This window comes from Cherax quadricarinatus, chromosome 16 (assembly GCF_038502225.1).
Source record: "Cherax quadricarinatus isolate ZL_2023a chromosome 16, ASM3850222v1, whole genome shotgun sequence".
NCBI lineage: Eukaryota > Metazoa > Arthropoda > Malacostraca > Decapoda > Parastacidae > Cherax > Cherax quadricarinatus.
Window position 1 is genome coordinate 51,480,178 of NC_091307.1, and position 22,124 is coordinate 51,502,301.

General features: G+C 44.0%; 1 protein-coding gene across 2 annotated transcripts in view; it reads left to right on the forward strand.

Annotated features, from left to right (window-relative positions):
- The first annotated feature begins 1,049 nt into the window (after positions 1–1,049).
- The window catches only part of LOC128688967 (UDP-glucosyltransferase 2), a 42,783-nt gene continuing 21,708 nt past the window's right edge, over positions 1,050–22,124 (forward strand). The window contains exons 1-7 of one of the 2 annotated variants that reach the window (XM_070085571.1): positions 1,050–1,190; positions 3,945–4,094; positions 5,014–5,286; positions 10,040–10,233; positions 10,950–11,045; positions 11,261–11,354; positions 11,836–11,927. In XM_070085571.1, coding sequence (XP_069941672.1) covers positions 3,945–4,094; positions 5,014–5,286; positions 10,040–10,233; positions 10,950–11,045; positions 11,261–11,354; positions 11,836–11,927 — 899 coding nt within the window. In that variant the 5' untranslated portion in view covers positions 1,050–1,190. Of the gene's footprint in view, positions 1,191–2,823; positions 2,843–3,944; positions 4,095–5,013; positions 5,287–10,039; positions 10,234–10,949; positions 11,046–11,260; positions 11,355–11,835; positions 11,928–22,124 lie in introns of those variants that run through there. The other variant, XM_070085572.1, reaches the window with a different exon arrangement.

The following is a 22,124-nucleotide window of genomic DNA, read 5'->3' on the forward strand; positions in this document are numbered from 1 at the left end:
AGAAGCCAGAAGCATAGTCAAAGAACAGAGGTTAGATGTATCAAAGGAGTCAGTCGGAACCCGGGTACCTGAAGCGGGTGATGAAACGGCACCAGCAAGAGGTACAGGGACATTAGAAGTGTCAGAAGAGTGGTCATATAACAAGGCAGGGTCAGAACAGGATGTGATATCAGAAAGGGGCCCAGAGGGAGCAGGTCCATGGATTCAGAACTCCATGGTTATATCGCTTCTTTCTTTTTGTTTAGAAAAAAAGAAAAAAGGGGGGTAAACATAAAGGAATAGCTCCTAGGAGGCAAAGGAAGGTCGTAAATCCCCCTCCGCCCCCAAGAGAACCTCAGCACCGCAAGTAGTGCAGATGCGGCATGGAACCCGTGCTATACCCTACCCCTCATGCCAGTAAACGAGGAATCCAGGATAGCAACCTCACATCCGCTGAGCCACCTCACTCCTCAGTGGATAAGAGAGGCCAACCGGACACCCGCCACAAAACATACCTCCTTCAGCCAGCACCCCCTGGAATCCGACAGGCAGCCTCCAGAGAAACACCTGTCACCCGAAAGACACCCAAAGCATCCCCCCCCCCGGGAAACCGGAGAGGGATTGGGACATTTCCAGGTGATCCAGATTCCACGCAAACTACACCACCGCCATAGACCACAACGGAATGGGATGGACCCTGGTACCCTTCCCCTTACCTAGGAACTAGAGTGCCTGTGGGAAGAATCCCCAAGGCTAAAAATAAAAAGGGAATATGGGAGGGATGGGGAGGCGGAGGAGGAGGAAAGGGAAAAGGGAAGGATGGGGAAGATGGGACAGGGAAGGGGGATTGAGGGGTAATTAGGTTCGGTCTGAGGAAAGAGACCAAAAGGTCAAATTCCTCAGACCAAGAGCCTTTCCACCGCACCAAGGAGTCAACCTTGAAGAAGTTATTTTACCAAAGATAAAGACTAGTCACTATTATTATCGGTCTGTGTGTAAATATTTTAATTTGCTGCCAGTTACCAAGAACAAGCAACAATGAACCAGCTTGATTCAAGTAGCAAGTCATGGTCAGATGGCAGTATCTGTGTGTGTGGTGTAGTCAGTGTAGCAGCCACCACTGCTGCCTCAACACACGCTCTTGTGCCACTCAAGCAATAGCTGAACATTTTAGTCAAATTTCGACGTAGTTTTCACGAGAGTCTTTGACGGTAAGTTCGTAAGTTATATTTTCATCGAAACTCGAGAAATTAAGAAGTAAATGTATGATGGTATGGATATTTGCATCTCAAATAATATTTTCCGAAATTTTCTGCATTCTCTAAATGAATAATTACATACTAAGCAAGAATACTCAATTTTAAATTTTCTATTTTTATGTTAATTGTATTCTTTGCAAGGTCTGTGAGATCGACACCACGCCTAACCCTTCTAGGGTAGGGTAGGTGCCTGAGCCCGAGCCTTTAGCTTATAAGACTGTCATTCCCATTTGCCCCCTTGGGGCGGGGATGGCAGACCAGAGAGGCCTAGCTTGTGGCTAGGCCTGGGGACAGTTGGTCCCAAAGATGAGGAGGTACTTGTGCCTCCTCCCATGGGAGACTTAGGTCTCAGACACTCCCTAAAGAGGGAGCCAAGGCCGGGCCACCACTTGGAAAAGGCCCGGGCCGGGAGAATACCCGCGAATCTTTAATAATAATAATAATAATAAGATCTGTGAGTAACTATTCATTGTATTGTTTTAAATCTTTCCTGTATTGTACGTGATAAAGCATCCAAAGCGTTAGATAAAGCTGTATAAACAATTCTTCCTAAATTGTTGTTAGAAATCTTGGCACGGATGATCAGGCCCTGATCCACCGCGAGACCTGGTCACAGACCAGGTATCCTCCAGGTATGTCAGTTAGATAAGATAAGAGAGAGATAAGATTATTTTCGTATTTTTAACCCAGGAGGGTTAGCCACCCAGGATAACCCAAGAAAGTCAGTGCGTCATCGAGGACTGTCTAACTTATTTCCATTGGGGTCCTCAATCTTGTCTCCCAGGATGCGACCCAGATGTCTGTCTTTGCATCGACTATCTCGATCCATCTCCCCCCCCTTGAGTGGGACTTAAGGTATAGTACCACAGTACAACTGTAGTACATCCCAACAATAATGTGCCGCTAATGACATTATTAGAGATGTGCTAAGAGAGTGCAGATCATTAACATATTAATATACAAGGGATTTTCAGTTAAGAGACGTGTATAAGAGTGAGGCAGCGACGTACAAGAGAAAACTCCATCTCAAAGGTCATATCTTTCAAAGATTAAAAGTCACTCAATCATCGATGTTTATCTTGTTTATCAGTTATGGTATAAAACCTAATGTGTTGGCTAAACGTAATCACTGAAGATTACAATTAACTCCATTTTTCTCATTTTTAATCTGATGTTGAACACTTGTTATCCTATGTTGCGTAGGATAACAAGTGTTAAGGTGTATTTATTATTCTATATCTTTAATATTCTGTGTATATTTTATTTTCATATAATTTTATATTGGAGATGTTTTCATTATTAGCTAAAATGAAAATCTTACTTTGTACTGTTATTTGACTTAGCTATATTAATAGGTAAGGTGAGACACGTATATTTTATGTTCGAAAGTTGTGGTTGGCTGACCATATGGGAAAAATGCTTAGATAACTCTCGGCTCACTTACCTGCCAGCGTCTCTGCCGTACCACTGAGTCAATCACACAGGGGCTACTGGGTTTGCCTCACCCAGTTACCTGCTGGCTTCTCTTAGTAGACACATCAAGCTCTCTCCTTGGTGGCTGATATCCTCTTTCAAGGGTCATTTTAGAGTTCTACTTTACTCTGGTGAATTTGTTGGTTCAGCTAACTGACTCTGCCTTGTCAGCCCTTTTCTGTTACTTTGTGGTCGGTATTATTCTAAGTCGGGCTGGATGAAGATAGTACTAAGACTAAGCCTATCATTTTGATTTCGCCACATTAATATATCGGTTGAAATAGATTCTTATGGTTAATGCAATTATACAAATATGTGCATACCAAGAGAAGTGTAGGAGTTTGATTCCTTATTTATGTCCAATATTTTAACTTTGTACACATATATATTCTGCTAGACAACTTTACTAGTAAAGATCTTAAATTTTATCTATTTGGTTTGTAATCCCCAATTTATATTACAACTTCTTGTTACACAACCGGAAACAGGCAAACTGTTAGACGGGAATAAATTACCTAACTCTATACCATGCTCTGGAGACGTTTTAAGAAGACGAGTTTTGTAACATCTTTCCTCAGATCATTACAAAGCTCAGTTCTTTCTTGAGAACACCAGAGAATCAAATACCATCAAAATCAATTACCTTGTATCTCTTAAGTGAAAAGTAGACACCAGACAGACCTGCTTAACAACCTGCAACATTACAGTTTTAGTTATATTTGTTTTATTAAAAACACCCCAAATACAGGAATTGAAGGAGTGGAATCATGGGAACTTTTGCATACACTGAAGTTATACACCCAGATGTATATCCTTCGGTATATCTTTCCCTGAAGTACATTTATTTTCTTCTCTGAGGATGAGGCTCCCCAGTACAGATCTAGAGGTGACACCTCCCTATATATATATATATATATATATATATATATATATATATATATATATATATATATATATATATATATATATATATATATATATATATATATATATATATATATATATATATATTTCCTTTCATTCCCCAAACGCTGATTGACTACTTATAAGACTCGGCCTCTCCCACCCATGTCTTCCCGTCATCTGAGCGTTCTCTTCTGTCCCAGAGCAAGTAACGCAAGAAATTTTCTCTCTCCACTGTGACTAATCTGTGAGCTCTTCCAGCTGTAATGTTTTTTTTTTCCTTTATGATGATTTATTATCTGCAGCAATGATTTAAACCTTTTATTCTAGATGGAATTGTGGAGAGCAGTGTTGGTGTGGGTTGCGGTACTGCAGTCAGTGGTAGCCACCAAAGTGCTCTTCCTGGGACCTGTCTCTTCACGAAGTCACAAGAACTTTTATATGGGCATTGTTAATGCCTTGGCTGATGATGACATCCAGGTTAGTCATTAGCGACTGTTAGAGAGAGAGAGAGAGAGAGAGAGAGAGAGAGTGAGAGGAGAGAGAGTGTGTTAATGAGTGCGAAAGCTTACGCATTTTACTAAAAGTATTATTTTATACAACTGTTGACAAACGTAAGTTGTTGTAACAGCCCTTATATTCCGGAGTTGCAAATTTCCATGTTAACTGAATCTTCTTATTCAGACAAATAAGACACTGGATGCAGTTGACCGTTGTGTTAACAATGTATCGCTTCATTATCGAATTCTTCATTTGTATCCATAATAAAAGAATATTAATTAAATATATGTATTTATATTAATATGCCTCGTGGCCTGGTGGTAAAAATCTCTCGCTTCACACGGTGAGAGTCTGGGTTCGATTCCCGGCGAGGGAAGAAACATTGGGAGTGTTTCCTTACACCGGTTGTCTATGTTCACCCATTAGTAATAATGGATACCTGAGTGTTAGTGGACTGGTGTGGGTCGCATCCTGGGACAAAACTGGTGTACTTTGGACGAAATGCTCTGCATAACAAGCGGTTTTCTATATAGTATGTTATTGATGTCAGCTGGGACTGTATACCTTGTACATGTACTTGTAGAAATAAAGATATTATTTATGTTATTATCATTTATTTAATACATGTTATGAATATAACTTGAAAAAAATACTGAAATCCTTTGTTGTACTAAATTATGTAATGAAAAGTATATTTTTTAATCTTGCCATACCTAATTACGGTAAGCCAGTTAATGCTTAACCTTATTATAGTACTCAAGCTGATGCTTAACCTAATTACGGCACGCCAGCTTTACCACAGATAAGTCATCATGCATCAAAGTCCCGAGTCGGGAGACATTTGCCCTTTTTTACTGAGGAAAAAAGCAACATTATATATATTTTTTTTTTGGTACAGGTTACAATGGTGTCGTCATTTAAGCCGTCGAAGGTCCGGGAAAATGTGCGTGAGGTGGTACTGACTGGCGTGGAGCTTACCGACATTTTTCCAAATATGTTTACCTCACGTACTATGAGTGGCCCGTTGACTGTGATGAAGGTTATGCCGGGACTGTGTGCAGATGCTCTGGGAAAGGAAGAAGTTCAGCATTTATTGAAGGAAGATTTTGATTTGGTTTTCCTCAGTGTGTTCATGTCCGATTGTTTCTTATCAATAGTTTATCAGTTGAAGGTAAGTCATGTACCAAGTTTTACATTAAATGCAATATTTTTTTACTGTTCTTATAAAACATATATGAATATAATGTTCAGGCACAGGTACAGTGAAGGACTCATTATTATTATTATTATTATTATTATTATTATTATTATTATTATTATTATTATTATTATTATTATTATTATTGCCGTTGTTGCGGTTATTATTATTTTATTAATACGTCGGCCGTTTCCCACCAAGGTATTCACTTCATCCTTTTATTGCCAGAGGTGCCCCTACACTACAGTTATAAACCTTCAACATTAACTCCCATCCCTCCGAGTGCAGGCACTGTACGTCCCACCTCCAGGACTCAAGTCCGGCTAATCGGTTTCCCTGAAGTTAGTTTATCATCTTCATTATACACCCAATACCCATTCTGTGGACTTTAGTCAAAAGACTACAGAGGTACATAATGGGTCCAGGGACGGGACCCCGCAGTTTTGAGAGCTGAATGAGTTACAAAGGTAATGAACTCCAGGTAAATCTGGTAACAATCATGACTAAATTACGAGTGTAATGAATCATCTACACGTCTATACATGGTTACAATCATGAACAAATTACAAAGTAATGAGTGATTAACACGTCCACATCCGATCACAACTATAATGAGTTATTAGTACAAATATTAATTGGGTCGCACACACACACACACACATACACACACACACACACACACACACACACACACACACACACACACACACACACATTGATTGCATTTTCTTGGACTGCAAGAAGGCCTTCGACACAGTTCCTCACAAGAGATTAGTACAGAAGCTAGAGGAACAGGCACGTATAACAGGAGGGGCACTGCAATGGATCAGAAAATACCTAACAGGGAGGCAACAGAGAGTCATGGTCCGTGATGAGGTATCACAGTGGGCGCCGGTGACGAGCGGGATCCCACAGGGGTCAGTCCTGGGACCAGTGCTATTCTTGGTAAATGTGAACGACACGACGGAAGGGATAGACTCAGAAGTGTCCCTGTTTGCAGATGATGTGAAGTTGATGAGGAGAATTTAATCAGACGCGGACCAGACAAGTCTACAAAGAGACCTGGACAGGCTGGATGCGTGGTCCAGAAACTGGCTCCTAGAATTTAACCCTGCCAAATGCAAAGTCATGAAGATCGGAGGAGGGTAAAGAAGACCGCAGACAGAGTATAGGCTAGGCCAAAGGCTGCAAACCTCACTCAAGGAGAAAGACCTAGGAGTGAATATAATACCGAGTACATCGCCAGAAGCACACATTAACCAGATAACTGCTGCGGCATATGGGCGCTTGGCAAACCTGAGAATAGCGTTCCGGTACCTCAGTAAGGAATCGTTCAAGACTTTATACACTGTGTACGTCAGGCCCATACTAGAGTACGCAGCACCAGTTTGGAACCCACACCTGGTCAAGCACGTCAAGAAATTAGAGAAAGTGCAAAGGTTTTCAACAAGGTTAGTTCCAGAGCTAAGGGGAATGTCCTGTGAAGAAAGGTTAAGGGAAATCGGTCTCACGACACTGGAGGACAGGAGGGTCAGGGGAGACATGATAACGACATACAAAATACTACGTAGAATAGACAAGGTGGACAGAGACAGGATGTTCCAGAGATGGGACACAGAAACAAGGGGTCACAATTGGAAGCTGAAGACTCAGATGAGTCAAAGGGATGTTAGGAAATATTTCTTCAGTCATAGAGTAGTTAGGAAGTGGAATAGTCTGGCAAGCGATGTAGTGGAGGCAGGAATTATACATAGTTTTAAGACGAGGTATGATAAAGCTCATGGAGCAGGGAGAGGGAGGACCTAGTAGCGGTCAGTGAGGAGGCGGGGCCAGGAGCTGAGTCTCGACCCCTGCAGCCACAATATATATGACATATATGACATAAAATACTGAGAGGAATTGACAAGGTGGACAAAGACAGGATGCTCCAGAGATGGGACACAGCAACAAGGGGTCACAGTTGGATGCTGAAGACTCAGATGAATCACAGGGATGTTAGGAAGTATTTCTTCAGTCACAGAGTTGTCAGGAAATGGAATAGTCTTTGAAGTGGAGTAGTGGAGACAGGATCCATACATAGCTTTAGGAAGAGGTATGATAAAGCTCATGGAGCAGGATGAGTGACCTAGTAGCAGCCAGTGATGAGGCGGGGCCAGGAGCTGTGAATCGACCCCTGCAACCACAACTAGGTGAGTACACACACACACACACACACACACACACACACACACACACACACACACAATACCCCCAATTAAAAATAGGGGCGCCATTGGTACACTAAGAGAAAACACCAGTGTCCGGGGCCCAAGACTGTTCAACAGCCTCCCACCAAGCATAAGGGGAATTACCAATAAACCCCTGGCTGCCTTCAAGAGAGAGCTGGACAGATACCTAAAGTCAGTGCCGGATCAGCCGGGCTGTGGTTCGTACGTTGGATTGCATGCAGCCAGCAGTAACAACCTGGTTGATCAGGCGCTGATCCACCGGGAGGCCTGGTCGTGGACCAGGCCGCGGGGGCGTTGATCCCCGGAATAACCTCAAGGCAGACTCCAGGTAGACACACACACACAAAGACACATACACACACACGCACTCACACTCACACTCACACACACTTGGTAATGCTTTATTTGCAGTTGGTAAAACCCCTTCATAAATGTTATTTTGGTGGCATTCCAACAGCAGGTCAGGTCATAAAACCAAATTGTCTCTACGTAACACAGTAGGACACGTTTGTTGGAAGACTAAGTTCCTCGCACTCTAAACCTCCATTAACCCCTCTCTCCATCCTTTCCTAGGACGACCCCTACTCAGCCTTCCATCCACAGATTTATACGCCCTCCAAGTCACTCAATTTGGTTCCACCCTTCGTAAACGTCAGAACCACCTCAACAACATCTCCTCAGCCCTTTAGATATTATTTTTAGAAAACCTGCTCCTCCTTCTAATCTCCATGCTACGGATTCTCTACATAATATTCACACCACACATTGGCCTCTGACAGGACGCTCCACTGCCTTGTTGCAACATTCACAACCCATGCTTCACACCCACATGAGAGCCTGAGTACCATTATGCTCTCATACATTTCCCTCTTTGCTTACATGGACAACATTCTGTCTCCACAGACTCCTCAGTGCACCATTCACCTTTTCCCTTTCATCAATCCTATGATTAACCCCGTCTTTCATAGACCCATCTGCTGCCAAGTCTACTCCCATATACACTCACTTCCTCTTTACCCCCTCCAATCTGATCTCCAATCTTTCTTTACCTAGATTTTTTGTTATTGTCGTCACCTTTGTCTTTCCTATGTTCACACTCATTTTCTTCTTATACAAAACCTACGAATCTAGTCCACCAACTTCTGCAACTACTCATCAGAATCTCCGTAAAGTCCAGTATCATCAGGAAAGAGCAACTGTGACAACTCCCACCTTGTGTTAGATTCTTTATCTCTTAATCCCATACCTCTTTCTAATACCATAGCTTTCGCTTCTCTCACAACTCCGTGTATAAATATAATGAACAATAATGATGACATCACGTATTCTTGTCTATGACCTATTTTTACTGGGAAATAATCTCCCTCTCTCCTATATATTCTAACTTGCATGTCACTGTCACCGTATAAACTCTTACCTGCTTTCAGAAGCCTACCGGCTATTCCATACACTTGCAACGTCTGCCACATTGCTTCCATCTACACCCCATCATTTACCTTTTGCAAACCCATAAGTGCAACGAAACCTCTTTACTCTTATCTGAATACTGTTCACCTGCACACCCTCCTACCTCCTTGTTCATCTACGATCCTACTCTCCATCTTGCTCTTAATGCTTTCAATAATATTTCTACCATACACCTTACCAGGTATACTCAGCAGGCTTATTCCTTTATATTTTTTACACTCTATTTTTTTTGTCCCCTTTGCCTTTGTACAAAATAACTATACATTTTCTAGGTACCTTTCCTTATTTCGAGCATTTATTAAATAAAAGTGCCAACAATTCCAATACTATATCCCACTTGCTTTTAACATATCTGTCCTGATCCCATCAGCCCCAGCTGCTTTACTCTCTTTCATTCTACCAACAGCCTCACCCACCTTCCCCACACTCACAACTGGCTCTTCCTCACTCCTACAAGATGTTATACCCTCCTGCCCAGTGCCTGAAATCAGAGCTTCCCTATCTTCATCAATATTTAACAGTTCTCAAAATATTCCCTCAATCTTCCCGATACCTTCAGCTTTCTATATAAAAGATCTTCTTTCCTAATATTAACTGTCAAATCCATTCGTTCCTTAGGCTTTCTCAGCTTATTAATCTCACTCCAAAACTTTTTCTTATTCACACAAAAATTTGTTGATAACATCTCACCCACTCTCTCATTTGCTCTCCTTTTACCTTCCTTCATCACTTTCTTACCCTCTCTTTTTCTCTCCATAGACTCCTCCTTCCTTATATCACTTCTACTTTGTAAAAATCGTTCATATACCAACTTTTTCTCTATTCTCTTTTTACCTCGCCATTCCAACACTTCTTCCATCCCGCACCCATTTTCCTGGAACCACACACTTCTGCTGAACACTAAAATTATTATTATTATTATTATTATTATTATTATTATTATTATTATTATTATTATTATTATTATTATTATTATTATTACTATTATTATTATTATTATCATCATCATCATCATTATATTATTTTCCCAGGTTCCACTCATATATGTGAGCCCAGGAGGGTTGATGGTACAACTACCATTAATAATCGGTAACCCACGCTTCCCCTCCTATGATGCCTCGGCTGTATTAGGCTTCCAACATCCTATGACCTTCATGCAGAGAACTATCAGCACTTTGACTCATGTTGCTATGGACTTTTTCTTCTTTTACTTTTTTTCACCAAGGTATTTGATTATTGGTTTTGTTTTTCTAGATTTTTCAGTCATGAATCAAACGTGTAGTAGAATTTTCTTAAGCTTCTTGACCTTTCATCTAGCAATAAATAGGTAACTTTGTTGTTTTTTTCATCTAGCAGTAAATATGTAACTGGGTGTCTGCGTCCTTACACCTGCTGCTGTCTTCCACCTAGCAGTAAATAGCTACCTGAATGTTAAGCTCCATTAAGTACCATTTTCCGCCCCCCAGAGAGAGAGAGAGTAGCTGTCCACTTAAAAAATTTCATCGTGAAACACATGACATACGGTACAGGTTGGGTAAACAAATACCAGTATATAATGAATCTCGGACAGTAAAACTTCCAATAACATGGGATTCATTCCTTGACGAAACTCTGGACCAAATGACCAGAAGTTCTCCTGACCGAGTCATTATTTAAACCAGATCCACATCAGGAGAAAATTTCTCATCTCACTCCATCTCTCCCTCAGACACACACTTAAAAAAGTGTTAATTCACTTATACATAGCATTACGTAGACTTGCACAACACCACATTGCTCATGTAAAGTAGGATACCAACACACCTCTGATGTGTCCAGTTTTGGTGAATAACAAAAGAAACACCTTGCTAAATATCCGCATTTTTATTTTATGTTACCCACCAGTGAAGAAATAATTTAGGGTAAGGCTATTAATGGCTTTAATTTCATTATTTTCCACAGAATGGAAGCTGAATGTCGTCGTCGTGGCCTTTGTCCAGATAACATGCCCAGCTTCTGGGAAATAAGTTCAAATGCAAGTCTTGTACTGATAAATGGGTTCGTTACAGCTTGCATTTATTCTGAAAAAGTTTTAGTTATTGCTGCTTTTATCATGACATTATAACGCTCGACACTGAGCGAAACGTTGTGAGACTTGCCCAACATTCTCTGTTTCTTTAGCGTGCCGGTTGGCAAGATATGCTAGAGAAAACGAAAATGATTTGATGTATGTGAAAGGCTAACGAATGTAAGATTGAGTTGAATTTTTACAGTGTACAAACCATCGATTATCCAGCTCGTCCTTATGTTCCTGCCGTGATACATTGTGGAGGTATTCATCTGCGTCCCTCACAGCCTCTTTCACAAGTAAGTTACCTCCAACACAGTTTCAGTTCGCTTCCTTGGTCCTCCAAGGTCAACTCCCACTTATTTTCAATGCTTTCATGACTGATCATCACATTATTGTTATTGATTCAGCTGATGTGGTTCCACAAGCGAATGGTTGCCACTTAAAAATGTGACATTAGTTGCAATTGCCTCCTCTTACCTAACATTGTATCAGTAATTCTAGCTTTATTAATATTAATTGTCAAGCCTCACAAGTTTCCTGGAGAATTTAGTTCTCTTTACATGTAGGTGATAATTATTTTGCGTGTTCAGGAACAAACATACAACAATTAGCCACCTTCAAACAGAGCACAATTAACCGAGCTTACAGCTGCGCCACATGACACGTATTAAACTTCTCAGGATTCAAAACGAGTTTGATTGTATTCACTCAGCGCTGTGTCATGATATAGGATATAATATATGATACATATTTCATATAAACAATCTTTACTTGAAGGACCTTGAAGACTGGGTACAAGGTGCTGGTGATGCTGGCTTTATCTACTTCAGTCTTGGCTCAGCTGTCACTCCATCCACTATGCCAGAGGAGTAAGTGTTATAAATATTTCTTAATAAAATTATTTTTATAGGAAGTGCTAAACAAGTATGGGTCGTATAACGCCTAGGGAATACAAGCTGAAGGGGGTAATATATATTCGAGTCAGGAAAGAGTACCTCCAGTTCTCTGAATTAAGATTCCTTCAGCAGCTTCAAGGTTGACCCTTGAAAAAAGAGAAGTTAATCCGCTTTTCAGTTTTTATTTATTAGCTACTGTTCACCCACAACTGATAGGTTGGTGCAAATTTACCTGTGGCTAATTGCTCACAGTATTGGACCTGAACCTCCTCTTGCACGTTTCTGTATTCTACAAGGGAAAAAGCCAAGCCGTGTGTTACCATTTTGTCCTAGGCACATGTCGATTAGACACTAGACCAGTTGTATATGAGTACGTGTGTGTGTGTGTGTGTATGTTCTCACCTATTTGTTCTCACCTATTTGTGGTTGCAGGGGTCGAGTCACAGCTCCTGGCCCCGCCTCTTCGCTGATTGCTACTAGGTCCTCTCTCTCCCTGCCCCATGAGCTCTATCATACCTCGCCTTAAAACTATGTATGGTTCCTGCCTCCACCACATCACTTTCTAGGCTATTCCACGGCCTGACTACTCTATGACTGAAGAAATACTTCCTAACATCCCTTTGATTCATCTGAGTCTTCAACTTCCAATTGTGACCTCTTGTGTCTGTGTCCCATCTCTGGAACATCCCGTCTTTGTCCACCTCGTCTATTCCGCGCAGTATTTTATATGTCGTTATCATGTCTCCCCTGACCCTCCTGGCCTCCAGTGTCGTCAGGCCGATTTCCCTCAACCTTTCTTCATAGGACAATCCCCGTAGCTCTGGGACTAGTCTTGTTGCAAACCTTTGCACTTTCTCTAATTTCTTGACGTGCTTGACTAGGTGTGGATTCCAAACTGGTGCTGCATACTCCAGTATGGGCCTGACGTAGATGGTGTACAGAGTCTTAAACGAATCCTTACTGAGGTATCGGAACGCTATCCGTAGGTTTGCCAGGCGCCCGTATGCTGCAGCAGTTATCTGATTGATGTGCGCCTCAGGAGATATGCTCGGTGTTATACTCACCCCCAGATCTTTTTCCTTTAGTGAGGTTTGCAGTCTTTGGCCATCTAAACTATATTGTGTCTGCGGTCTTCTTTGCCCTTCCCCAATCTTCATGACTTTGCATTTGGCAGGGTTAAATTCAAGGAGCCAGTTGCTGGACCAGGCTTGTAGCCTGTCCAGATCTCTTTGTAGTCCTGCCTGATCCTCGTCCGATTCGATTCTTCTCATTAACTTCACATCGTCTGCAAACAAGGACACTTCTGAGTCTATCCCTTCCGTTATGTCGTTCACGTATACCAAGAACAGCACAGGTCCTAGGACTGACCCCTGTGGAACCCCGCTTGTCACAGGCGCCCACTCTGACACCTCGTCGCGTACCATGACTCGTTGTTTCCTCCCTGTCAGATATTCTCTGATCCATTGCACTGCCTTTCCTGTTATGTGTGCCTGGTCCTCTAGCTTTTGCAGTAACCTCTTGTGAGGAACTGTGTCGAAAGCCTTCTTGCAGTCCAAAAATACGCAGTCGATCCACCCCTCTCTCTCTTGTCTTACTTCTGTCACCTTGTCATAAAACTCTAGTAGGTTTGTGACACAGGATTTTCCTTCCCTGAAACCGTGCTGGTTGTCAATTATACACTTGTTTCTTTCCAGGTGCCCCACCACTCTCCTCCTGATGATCTTCTCCATGACCTTGCATACTATACACGTTAGAGATACAGGTCTGTAGTTTAGTGCCTCATGTCTGTCTCCCTTTTTAAAAATTGGGACTACATTTGCCATTTTCCATACCTCAGGGAGTTGCCCAGTTTCAAATGATGTGTTGAAGATCTTTGTTAATGGCTCACACAATATCTCTGCTCTTGCCCCCTGAAGGGTTAAGGACCCATGGAGAGATGTTGTCTGGTCCCACCGCCTTTGAGGTGTCAAGTTCGCATAGCAGCTTCTTCACCTCCTCCTTGGTTATATGTACCTCATCCAGCACTTGCTGGTGTGCCCCCCTGTTCTGATTTCTTGGAGTCCTACTGGTTTCCACTGTAAATACCTCTTTAAATCTTGTGTTGAGCTCCTGACATACCTCTCGGTCGTTTCTTGTGAATTCCCCATCACCCTTCCTCAGTCTGATTACCTGGTCCTTGACTGTTGTTTTCCTCCTGATGTGGCTGTACAACAGCTTCGGGTCAGTCTTTACTTTTGATGCTATGTCATTTTCATATTGTCTCTGAGCCTCCCTTCTTATCTGTGCATATTCGTTTCTGGCTCTTCGGCTGATTTCTTTATTTTCCTGAGTTCTCTGTCTTCTGTACCTTTTCCATTCTCTAGTACACCTAGTTTTTGCCTCCCTACACCTTTGGGTGAACCAAGGACTCGTTCTGTTCTTCCCATTATTTCTGTTTCCCTTGGGAACAAACCTCTCCTCTGCCTCCTTGCATTTTGTTACTACATAGTCCATCATTTCTTGTACTGGTTTTCCTGTCAGTTCTCTCTCCCACTGAATGTCTTGAAGGAAGTTCCTCATGCCTGAGTAGTTCCCCCTTTTGTAGTTTGGTTTTTCCCAGCCTATTCCTGCTACTCTCTCCACTTGGAGCTCAACTATGTAGTCGAAGCACAGAACCACATGATCACTAGCTCCCAGGGGCCTTTCATACATGATACCCTCGATGTCCGAACTACTCATGGTGAATACAAGGTCCAACCTTGCTGGTTCATCCTCTCCTCTCTCTCTGGTAGTGTCTCTAACATGTTGATGCATGAGGTTCTCCAGTACCACATCCATCATCTTGGCTCTCCATGTTTCGGGACCCCCATGGGGCTCCAGGTTTTCCCAGTCAATCTCCTTGTGATTGAAATCACCCATAACTAGTAACTTTGCTCCCCCCATGTGTGCTCTCCTGGCCACCTCGGCTAGTGTGTTGATCATTGCTCTGTTGCTCTCATCGTATTCTTCTCTTGGCCTCCTGCAGTTCTGTGGTGGGTTGTACATTACTGCAATTATCACCTTATGTCTCTCAGACTGGATTGTTCCTACTAAGTAGTCCCTTTCGCCCATGCCATCCATTCCTTCCATTTTCTCAAAACCCCACTGGTTTTTAATGAGCAGTGCAACTCCTCCTCCCCCTCTCCTCCCTCTGTCTTTCCTGAAGATTTGATATCCGGATGGAAAGATTGAATCTGTTATTATTCTGGTGAGTTTTGTTTCTGTGAGTGCTATTATGTCTGGGGATGTCTCTTTGATTCTTTCGTGCCACTCCTCATACTTGTTTGTTATTCCATCTGCATTTGTATACCACACCTTCAACTTCTTTTCTAAGACTGTGGTCTGGGAAGTATATTGGGGTTGGGGAAGTGGGAGACCTGGTAAGGAACTATGGGTTGTTGCTGTGGGGGTGAAGTTTGTAATGTAGTGGGTGGGGGCATTGGATGTGGCATGGGTGTTTTGATTTAGAGTGTTTGGTTGCACTGGGGTTGACCTGGTTGGGAGGCTTCTATAGAAAGTTGTGAGGGAGGCTGTATTAGATCTTCTTCCTGTGTCTGGGATCTCCTGTCTGTCTTCTCCATCCCCTCTCTTTCCTCCTTTCGCCTTTGTACCATCTCTCTCAGTTTCTTCCTTTCTTCTTGTGTTCTGTCGCGGTCGAGATACACCCTCCTGTATGCCGTCATGTCCCTTAATCGTGCTTTCTCCTGCAGTATCCTTGTCCGAGTCGCTTCTGCCTTGAAGGTCACTCTCACTGGCCGGGTTCTTTTTTTTACAAACCCCCCTATTCTCCGAAAATTTTCCAGCTGGGTCATATCGTCTTCTCCTATTGCTTTCATGATGCTTTCAATTGCTTTTTTTTCCCCTTGTTTTCTTGCTTCATATGTTTCCCCTTCGACTTCCTGGAGCCCATACACAAAGACTGACCTCACCCTTTCATTCTCCCACTGCATATCCCTGTGTATCCCCTCATTTAATTTGGTTTCCTCCACTGCAGCTTTCCTTTCATCAGTTTCACTGGCTAATGTACTTGGGCTCAGTGGCCTGTCATTTTCCCTTCTCGGCTTTCCTTGGGCTCTGTTGTTGTCTGTTAGGGCCTCCACATAAAGCTTAGCTCTTTCATTTGCTACAGTCTCCTCTGATAGAGCATCTCCATGCAGTTGTGCCCCTTCTTTCCCTACAGTCCCCTTATTTGTGGCTGAGGTAGCAGTCTCTGTAGTCAATCCCAAAATGTTCTTTAGTTCTTTAGGCTGTTTCAGATTTTTCAGTTCCTCTTCTAAACTCTGTATCCTAACTTCTGCTGCTTTGACATGCACCTCCCACTTCCTGCTTTCCTTATGTGTGTGTGTGTGTGTGTGTGTGTGTGTGTGTGTGTGTGTGTGTGCGTGTGTGTGTGTGTGTGTATGTGTGTGTGTGTGTGTGTGCGAGTGTGTGTGGGTGTGTGTGTGCGTGTGTGAGTGTGTGTATATGTGTGTGTGTCTGTGTGTGTGTGTGTGTGTGTGTGTGTGTGTTAGTGTGTGTGCGTGTGTTAGTGTGTGTGTGTTAGTGTGTGTGTGTGTGTGTGTGTGTGTGTGTGTGTGTGTGTGTGTGTGTGTGTGTGTGTGTGTGTGTACTCACCTAATTGTACTCACCTATTTGTGGTTGCAGGGGTCGAGACTCAGCTCCTGGCCCCGCCTCTTCACTGATCGCTACTGGATCCTCTCTCTCTCTGCCTCCTGAGCTTTGTCATACCTCTTCTTAAAACTATGTATGGTTCCTGCCTCCACTACTTCGCTTGCTAGGCTATTCCACTTGCTGACAACTCTATGACTGAAGAAATACTTCCTAACGTCCCTGTGACTCGTCTGAGTCTTCAGCTTCCAGTTGTGACCCCTTGTCCCTGTGTCCCCTCTCTGGAACATCCTATCTCTGTCCACCTTGTCTATTCACTGCAGTATCTTGTATGTCGTTAACATGTCTCCCCTGACCCTTCTGTCCTCCAGTGTCGTCAGTCAGATTTCCCTTAACCTTTCCTCGTACGACATTCCCTTGAGCTCTGGGACTAGCCTTGTTGCAAACCTTTGTACTTTCTCTAACTTCTTGACGTGCTCGACCAGGTGTGGGTTCCAGACTGGTGCTGCATACTCCAGTATTGGCCTAATATACACAGTGTACAGTGTCTTGAACGATTCCTTATTAAGGTATCGGAACGCTATTCTCAGGTTTGCCAGGCGCCCGTATGCTGCAGCGGTTATTTGTTTGATGTGTGCCTCCGGTGATGTGTTCGGTGTTATGGTCACCCCAAGGTCTTTCTCCCTGAGTGAGGTCTGTAGTCTTTGTCCACCTAGCCTATACTCTGTCTGCGGTCTTCTTTGCCCCTCCCCAATCTTCATGACTTTGCATTTGGCTGGATTGAATTCGAGAAGCCAGTTGCTGGACCAAATGTCCAGCCTGTCCAGGTCTCTTTGCAGTCCTGCCTCATCCTCATCCGATTTAAATCTTCTCATCAACTTCACGTCATCTGCGAACAGGGACACTTCAGAGTCTATTCCTTCCATCATGTCGTTCACATATATAAAAAATAGCACTGGTCCTAGAACTGACCCCTGTGGGACCCCGCTCTTAACAGGCGCCCACTATGATACCTCTTCACGTACCATGACTCGTTGCTGCCTCCCTGTCAGGTATTCTCTTATCCATTGCAGTGCCCTCCCCTTTTACGTGCGCCTGATCCTCCAGCTTCTGCAATAATTTCTTGTGGGGAACTGTGTCAAAGGCCTTCCTGCAGTCTAGGAAAACGCAATCTACCCACCCCTCTCTCTCGTGTCTTACTTCTGTTACCTTGTCATAAAACTCCAGGAGGTCTGTGATACAAGATTTTCCTTCCATGAACCCATGCTGGTTTTCATTTATAATCTTGTTCCTTTCCAGGTGTTCGACCACTCTCCTCCTGATAATTTTCTCCATGACTTTGCACACAATACATGTCAGAGAAACAGGTCTGTAGTTTAGTGCCTCGTTTCTGTTTCCTTTCTTAAATATTAGGACTACATTAGCTGTCTTCCATTTCTCAGGTAGTTGCCCAGTTTCAAGAGATGTGTTGAAGATTGTGGTTAGAGGCACACACAGCATCTCTGCTCCTTCTCTAAGGACCCATGGGAAGATGTTGTCCGGTCCCATCGCCTTTGAGGTGTCAAGGTCACTTAAGAGCTTCTTCACCTCCTCCTCAGTTGTTTGTATGTCATCCAACACTTGTTGGTATATTCCCTCTTGATGTTCCCTTCTGTGCTGTCTTCCCACAGCCCTTCCTGTCTCTACTGTAAAAACTTCCTTAAATCTGTTCAGCTCCTCACATACCTCCTGATCATTTCTTGTGAGTTCTCCACCTTCTGTCCTTAATCTGATCACCTCGTCTTTGACTGTCGTCTTCCTCCTGATGTGGCTATACAACAGTTTCGGGTCAGTCTTGATTCTCGATGCTATGTCATTTTCATACTGTCGCTGGGCCTCCCTCCTTACCTGTGCATACTCATTCCTGGCTCTGCGACTGATCTCCCTATTTTCGTGTGTTCTCTGCCTTCTGTACTTTTCCCATTCTCTATTGCACTTTGTTTTTGCCTCCTTACACCGTCGGGTAAACCAGGGGCTCGTTCTGGTCTTCCCGTTGTTACTGTTGCCCTTGGGAATAAACCTTTCCACTGCCTCCCTGCATTTTGTTGTTACATATTCCATCATTTCATTTACTGGCTTTCATACCAGTTCTCTGTCCCACTGGACCTCCCGCAGGAAGTTCTTCAAACCTATGTAGTCCCCTCTTTTATAGTCAGGCTTTTCCCAATCAACTCCTGTTATTCTCTCCACTTGCAGCTCTACTATGTATTCAAAGCACAGAACCACGTGGTCGCTAGCTCCTAGGGGACTCTCATACTTGATGTCCTTGATATCTGAGCTGCCCAGGGTGAACACAAGGTCCAATCTTGCTGGTTCATCCTCCCCTCTCACTCTGGTAGTGTCCTTAACATGTTGGTGCATGAGGTTTTCCAGCACCACGTCCAACATCCTGGCTCTCCATGTTTCGGGACCCCCATGTGGCTCCAGGTTTTCCCGGTCAATCTCCCTGTGGTTGAAATCCCCCATAACCAGCAACTTTGCTCTGCTGGAGTGAGCTCTTCTTGCCACCTCAGCAAGTGTGTCCACCATTGCTCTGTTGCTCTCTTCATATTCCTCTCTTGGCCTCCTGCAGTTCTGTGGTGGATTATGCATCACTGCAATGACCACTTTGTGTTCCCCAGACTGAAGTGTACCTGCTATGTAGTCTCTCCCGTCTCATCTGTTCCTTCCATTTTCTCGAATTTCCATCTGTTTTTTACGAGCAGAGCAACCCCACCTCCCCCCCTGCCCCTTCTATCCTTACTCATGATTTGGTATCCTGGTGGGAAGATTGCATCTGTTATTGTCTCTGTGAGTTTTGTTTCTGTAACTGCTATGATGTCTGGGGACTTCTCATTGATTCTTTCTTGCCATTCCTCATGTTTATTCGTTAATCCATCTGCATTTGTGTACCAAACCTTCAACATCTCTTCTAATACTGTAACTGTGGTGCGGGGGGTGGAAACAGAGGGATCAGTTTGTGATGGTTGGTTTGGATTGTTCAGTTGCCTTGGAGGTGTCGTGGCTGGAGTCCTTCTGCAGGTGTTTCTGGGGGGTGTGCTTGTCCTTCCATTTGATCCTGGGTTATTTTTCTCTCCTTTTTCATTTCCTCCCATTTCTCCTTTCGTTTTTGAACTCTCTCTTTCATTGTCTTCCTTTCGTCCTGTATTCTGTCTCGTTCGAGGTACACACTCCGGAACTCCTGCTTGCCTCTCAGCCGTGCTTTCTCCTGCAGGATCATGGTTCGGGTTGATTCTGCCTTGAAAATTACTTTGAGAGGCTGATTCCTTTTCTTTGTGAACCACCCAATTCTCCGAAAATTTGCCACCTGGGTCATGTCCCCCTCGCCTATCACCTTCATGATATCTTCAATCGCTTTTTTCTCCTCCTGCTTTCTTTCATCATAAGTTTCCCCTTTAGCTTCGTCTAGCCCATAGACAAACACGGATATCTCCCTTTCCACCTCCCACTGTGACTCCCATTGCATCCTCTGATGTGTTTTAGTTCCTTCCCGTGGAGTGTTCCTTCCTTCAGTCCCTTCCCTAGTTATGGCCCCTATGCTTCTTGGTTTATCCTTCCTGCTCACCTGCTCCTGGCCCCCACAGGTATCTGGTAAGGTCCTTGCACATGTCCTAGTTCCTTCAATGTCTTCCAACCTCTCATTCTGTCCTAGTGTGCTCCCTGTCTTTGTTTTGGCCCCATGCGGGTTTGACAGGACCTCTGCGTACAGTTTAGTTTCCATGCTTCCTTCAGACCTGTCTCTGTGCTGTTTCAGATGTCTCAGCTCTTCTTCTAATCTCTCTATCTTTATTTCTGCTGCTGTGGCCTGTTGCTTCCACATTCTGCATTCTGCTGCTAACCTCTCTTCCATCTTCCTTTCCAGCTCATCTAGTCTCCTTCCCCAGTCTTCCTCCCTTTCTTTGAGCTCTACCTCCCATTCCTCCCTCCCAGATTCGTCCTTGGAGCCCCTTGTCCTCATCCTGGTTAGGGGGAGGGGAATAGATGGTTAGCAGAGGGGATGGATGGTTGTGGGGGAGGGGGAGGATGGTTATTGGAGGGGTAGAGATAGTTGGGGGAGGGGGTTAAATGGTTTGGGGGAGCGAGGGGATGGATGGTTATGGGGGAGGTGGAGGATGGTTATTGGAGGGAGGGAGGTAGTTGGGGGGGCTAGACGGTTTGGGGAGGGGTTAGGTGGTTTGGGGGAGGGGTAGGTGGCTAAGGTGCGGTGGTTAGAGAAGGGGGAGAGGTGGTTAGGGGGGGGGTACGTGTTTGTGTCAAGTGTTTGTGTCAAGTGGTGGAGGGTGTGTGGGGGTGTGTGTGCGTGTGTGTGTGTGGTGTGTGTGTGTGTGTGTGGTGTGTGTGTGGTGTGTGTGTGTGGTGTGTGTGTGTGTGGTGTGTGTGTGTGTGGTGTGTGTGTGTGTGGTGTGTGTGTGTGTGTGGGGTATGTGTGGTGTGTGGTGTGTGTGTGTGGTGTGTGGTGTGTGTGTGTGTGGTGTGTGTGTGTGGTGTGTGTGTGTGTGTGGGGTGTGTATGTGTGGTGTGTGTGGTGTGTGTGGTGTGTGTGAGTGAGGTGTGTGTGTGTGTGGTGTGTGTGTGTGGTGTGTGTGTGTGTGTATATGTGTGTGTGTGTGTGTGTGTGTGTTTGTGTTTGTGTGTCTGTGTGTATGTGTTTATGTATGTATGTATGTGTGTGTGTGTGTGTGTGTGTGTGTGTTAGTGTGTACTCACCTATTATTTATTGTGTGTGTGTGTGTGTGTGTGTGTACTCACCTCACCTAGTTGTACTCACCTAGTTGAGGTTGCGGGGGACGAGTCCGAGCTCCTGGCCCCGCCTGTTCACTGATAGCTACTAGGTCACTCTCCCTGAGCCGTGAGCTTTATCATACCTCTGCTTAAAGCTATGTATGGATCATGCCTCCACTACATCGCTTCCCAAACTATTCCACTTACTGACTACTCTGTGGCTGAAGAAATACTTCCTAACATCCCTGTGATTCATCTGTGTCTTCAGCTTCCAACTGTGTCCCCTTGTTACTGTGTCCAATCTCTGGAACATCCTGTCTTTGTCCACCTTGTCAATTCCTCTCAGTATTTTGTATGTCGTTATCATGTCCCCCCTATCTCTCCTGTCCTCCAGTGTCGTCAGGTTGATTTCCCTTAACCTCTCCTCGTAGGACATACCTCTTAGCTCTGGGACTAGTCTTGTTGCAAACCTTTGCACTTTCTCTAGTTTCTTCACGTGCTTGGCTAGGTGTGGGTTCCAAACTGGTGCCGCATACTCCAATATGGGCCTAACGTACACGGTGTACAGGGTCCTGAATGATTCCTTATTAAGATGTCGGAATGCTGTTCTGAGGTTTGCTAGGCGCCCATATGCTGCAGCAGTTATTTGGTTGATGTGCGCTTCAGGAGATGTGCCTGGTGTTATACTCACCCCAAGATCTTTTTCCTTGAGTGAGGTTTGTAGTCTCTGACCCCCTAGACTGTACTCCGTCTGCGGCCTTCTTTGCCCTTCCCCAATCTTCA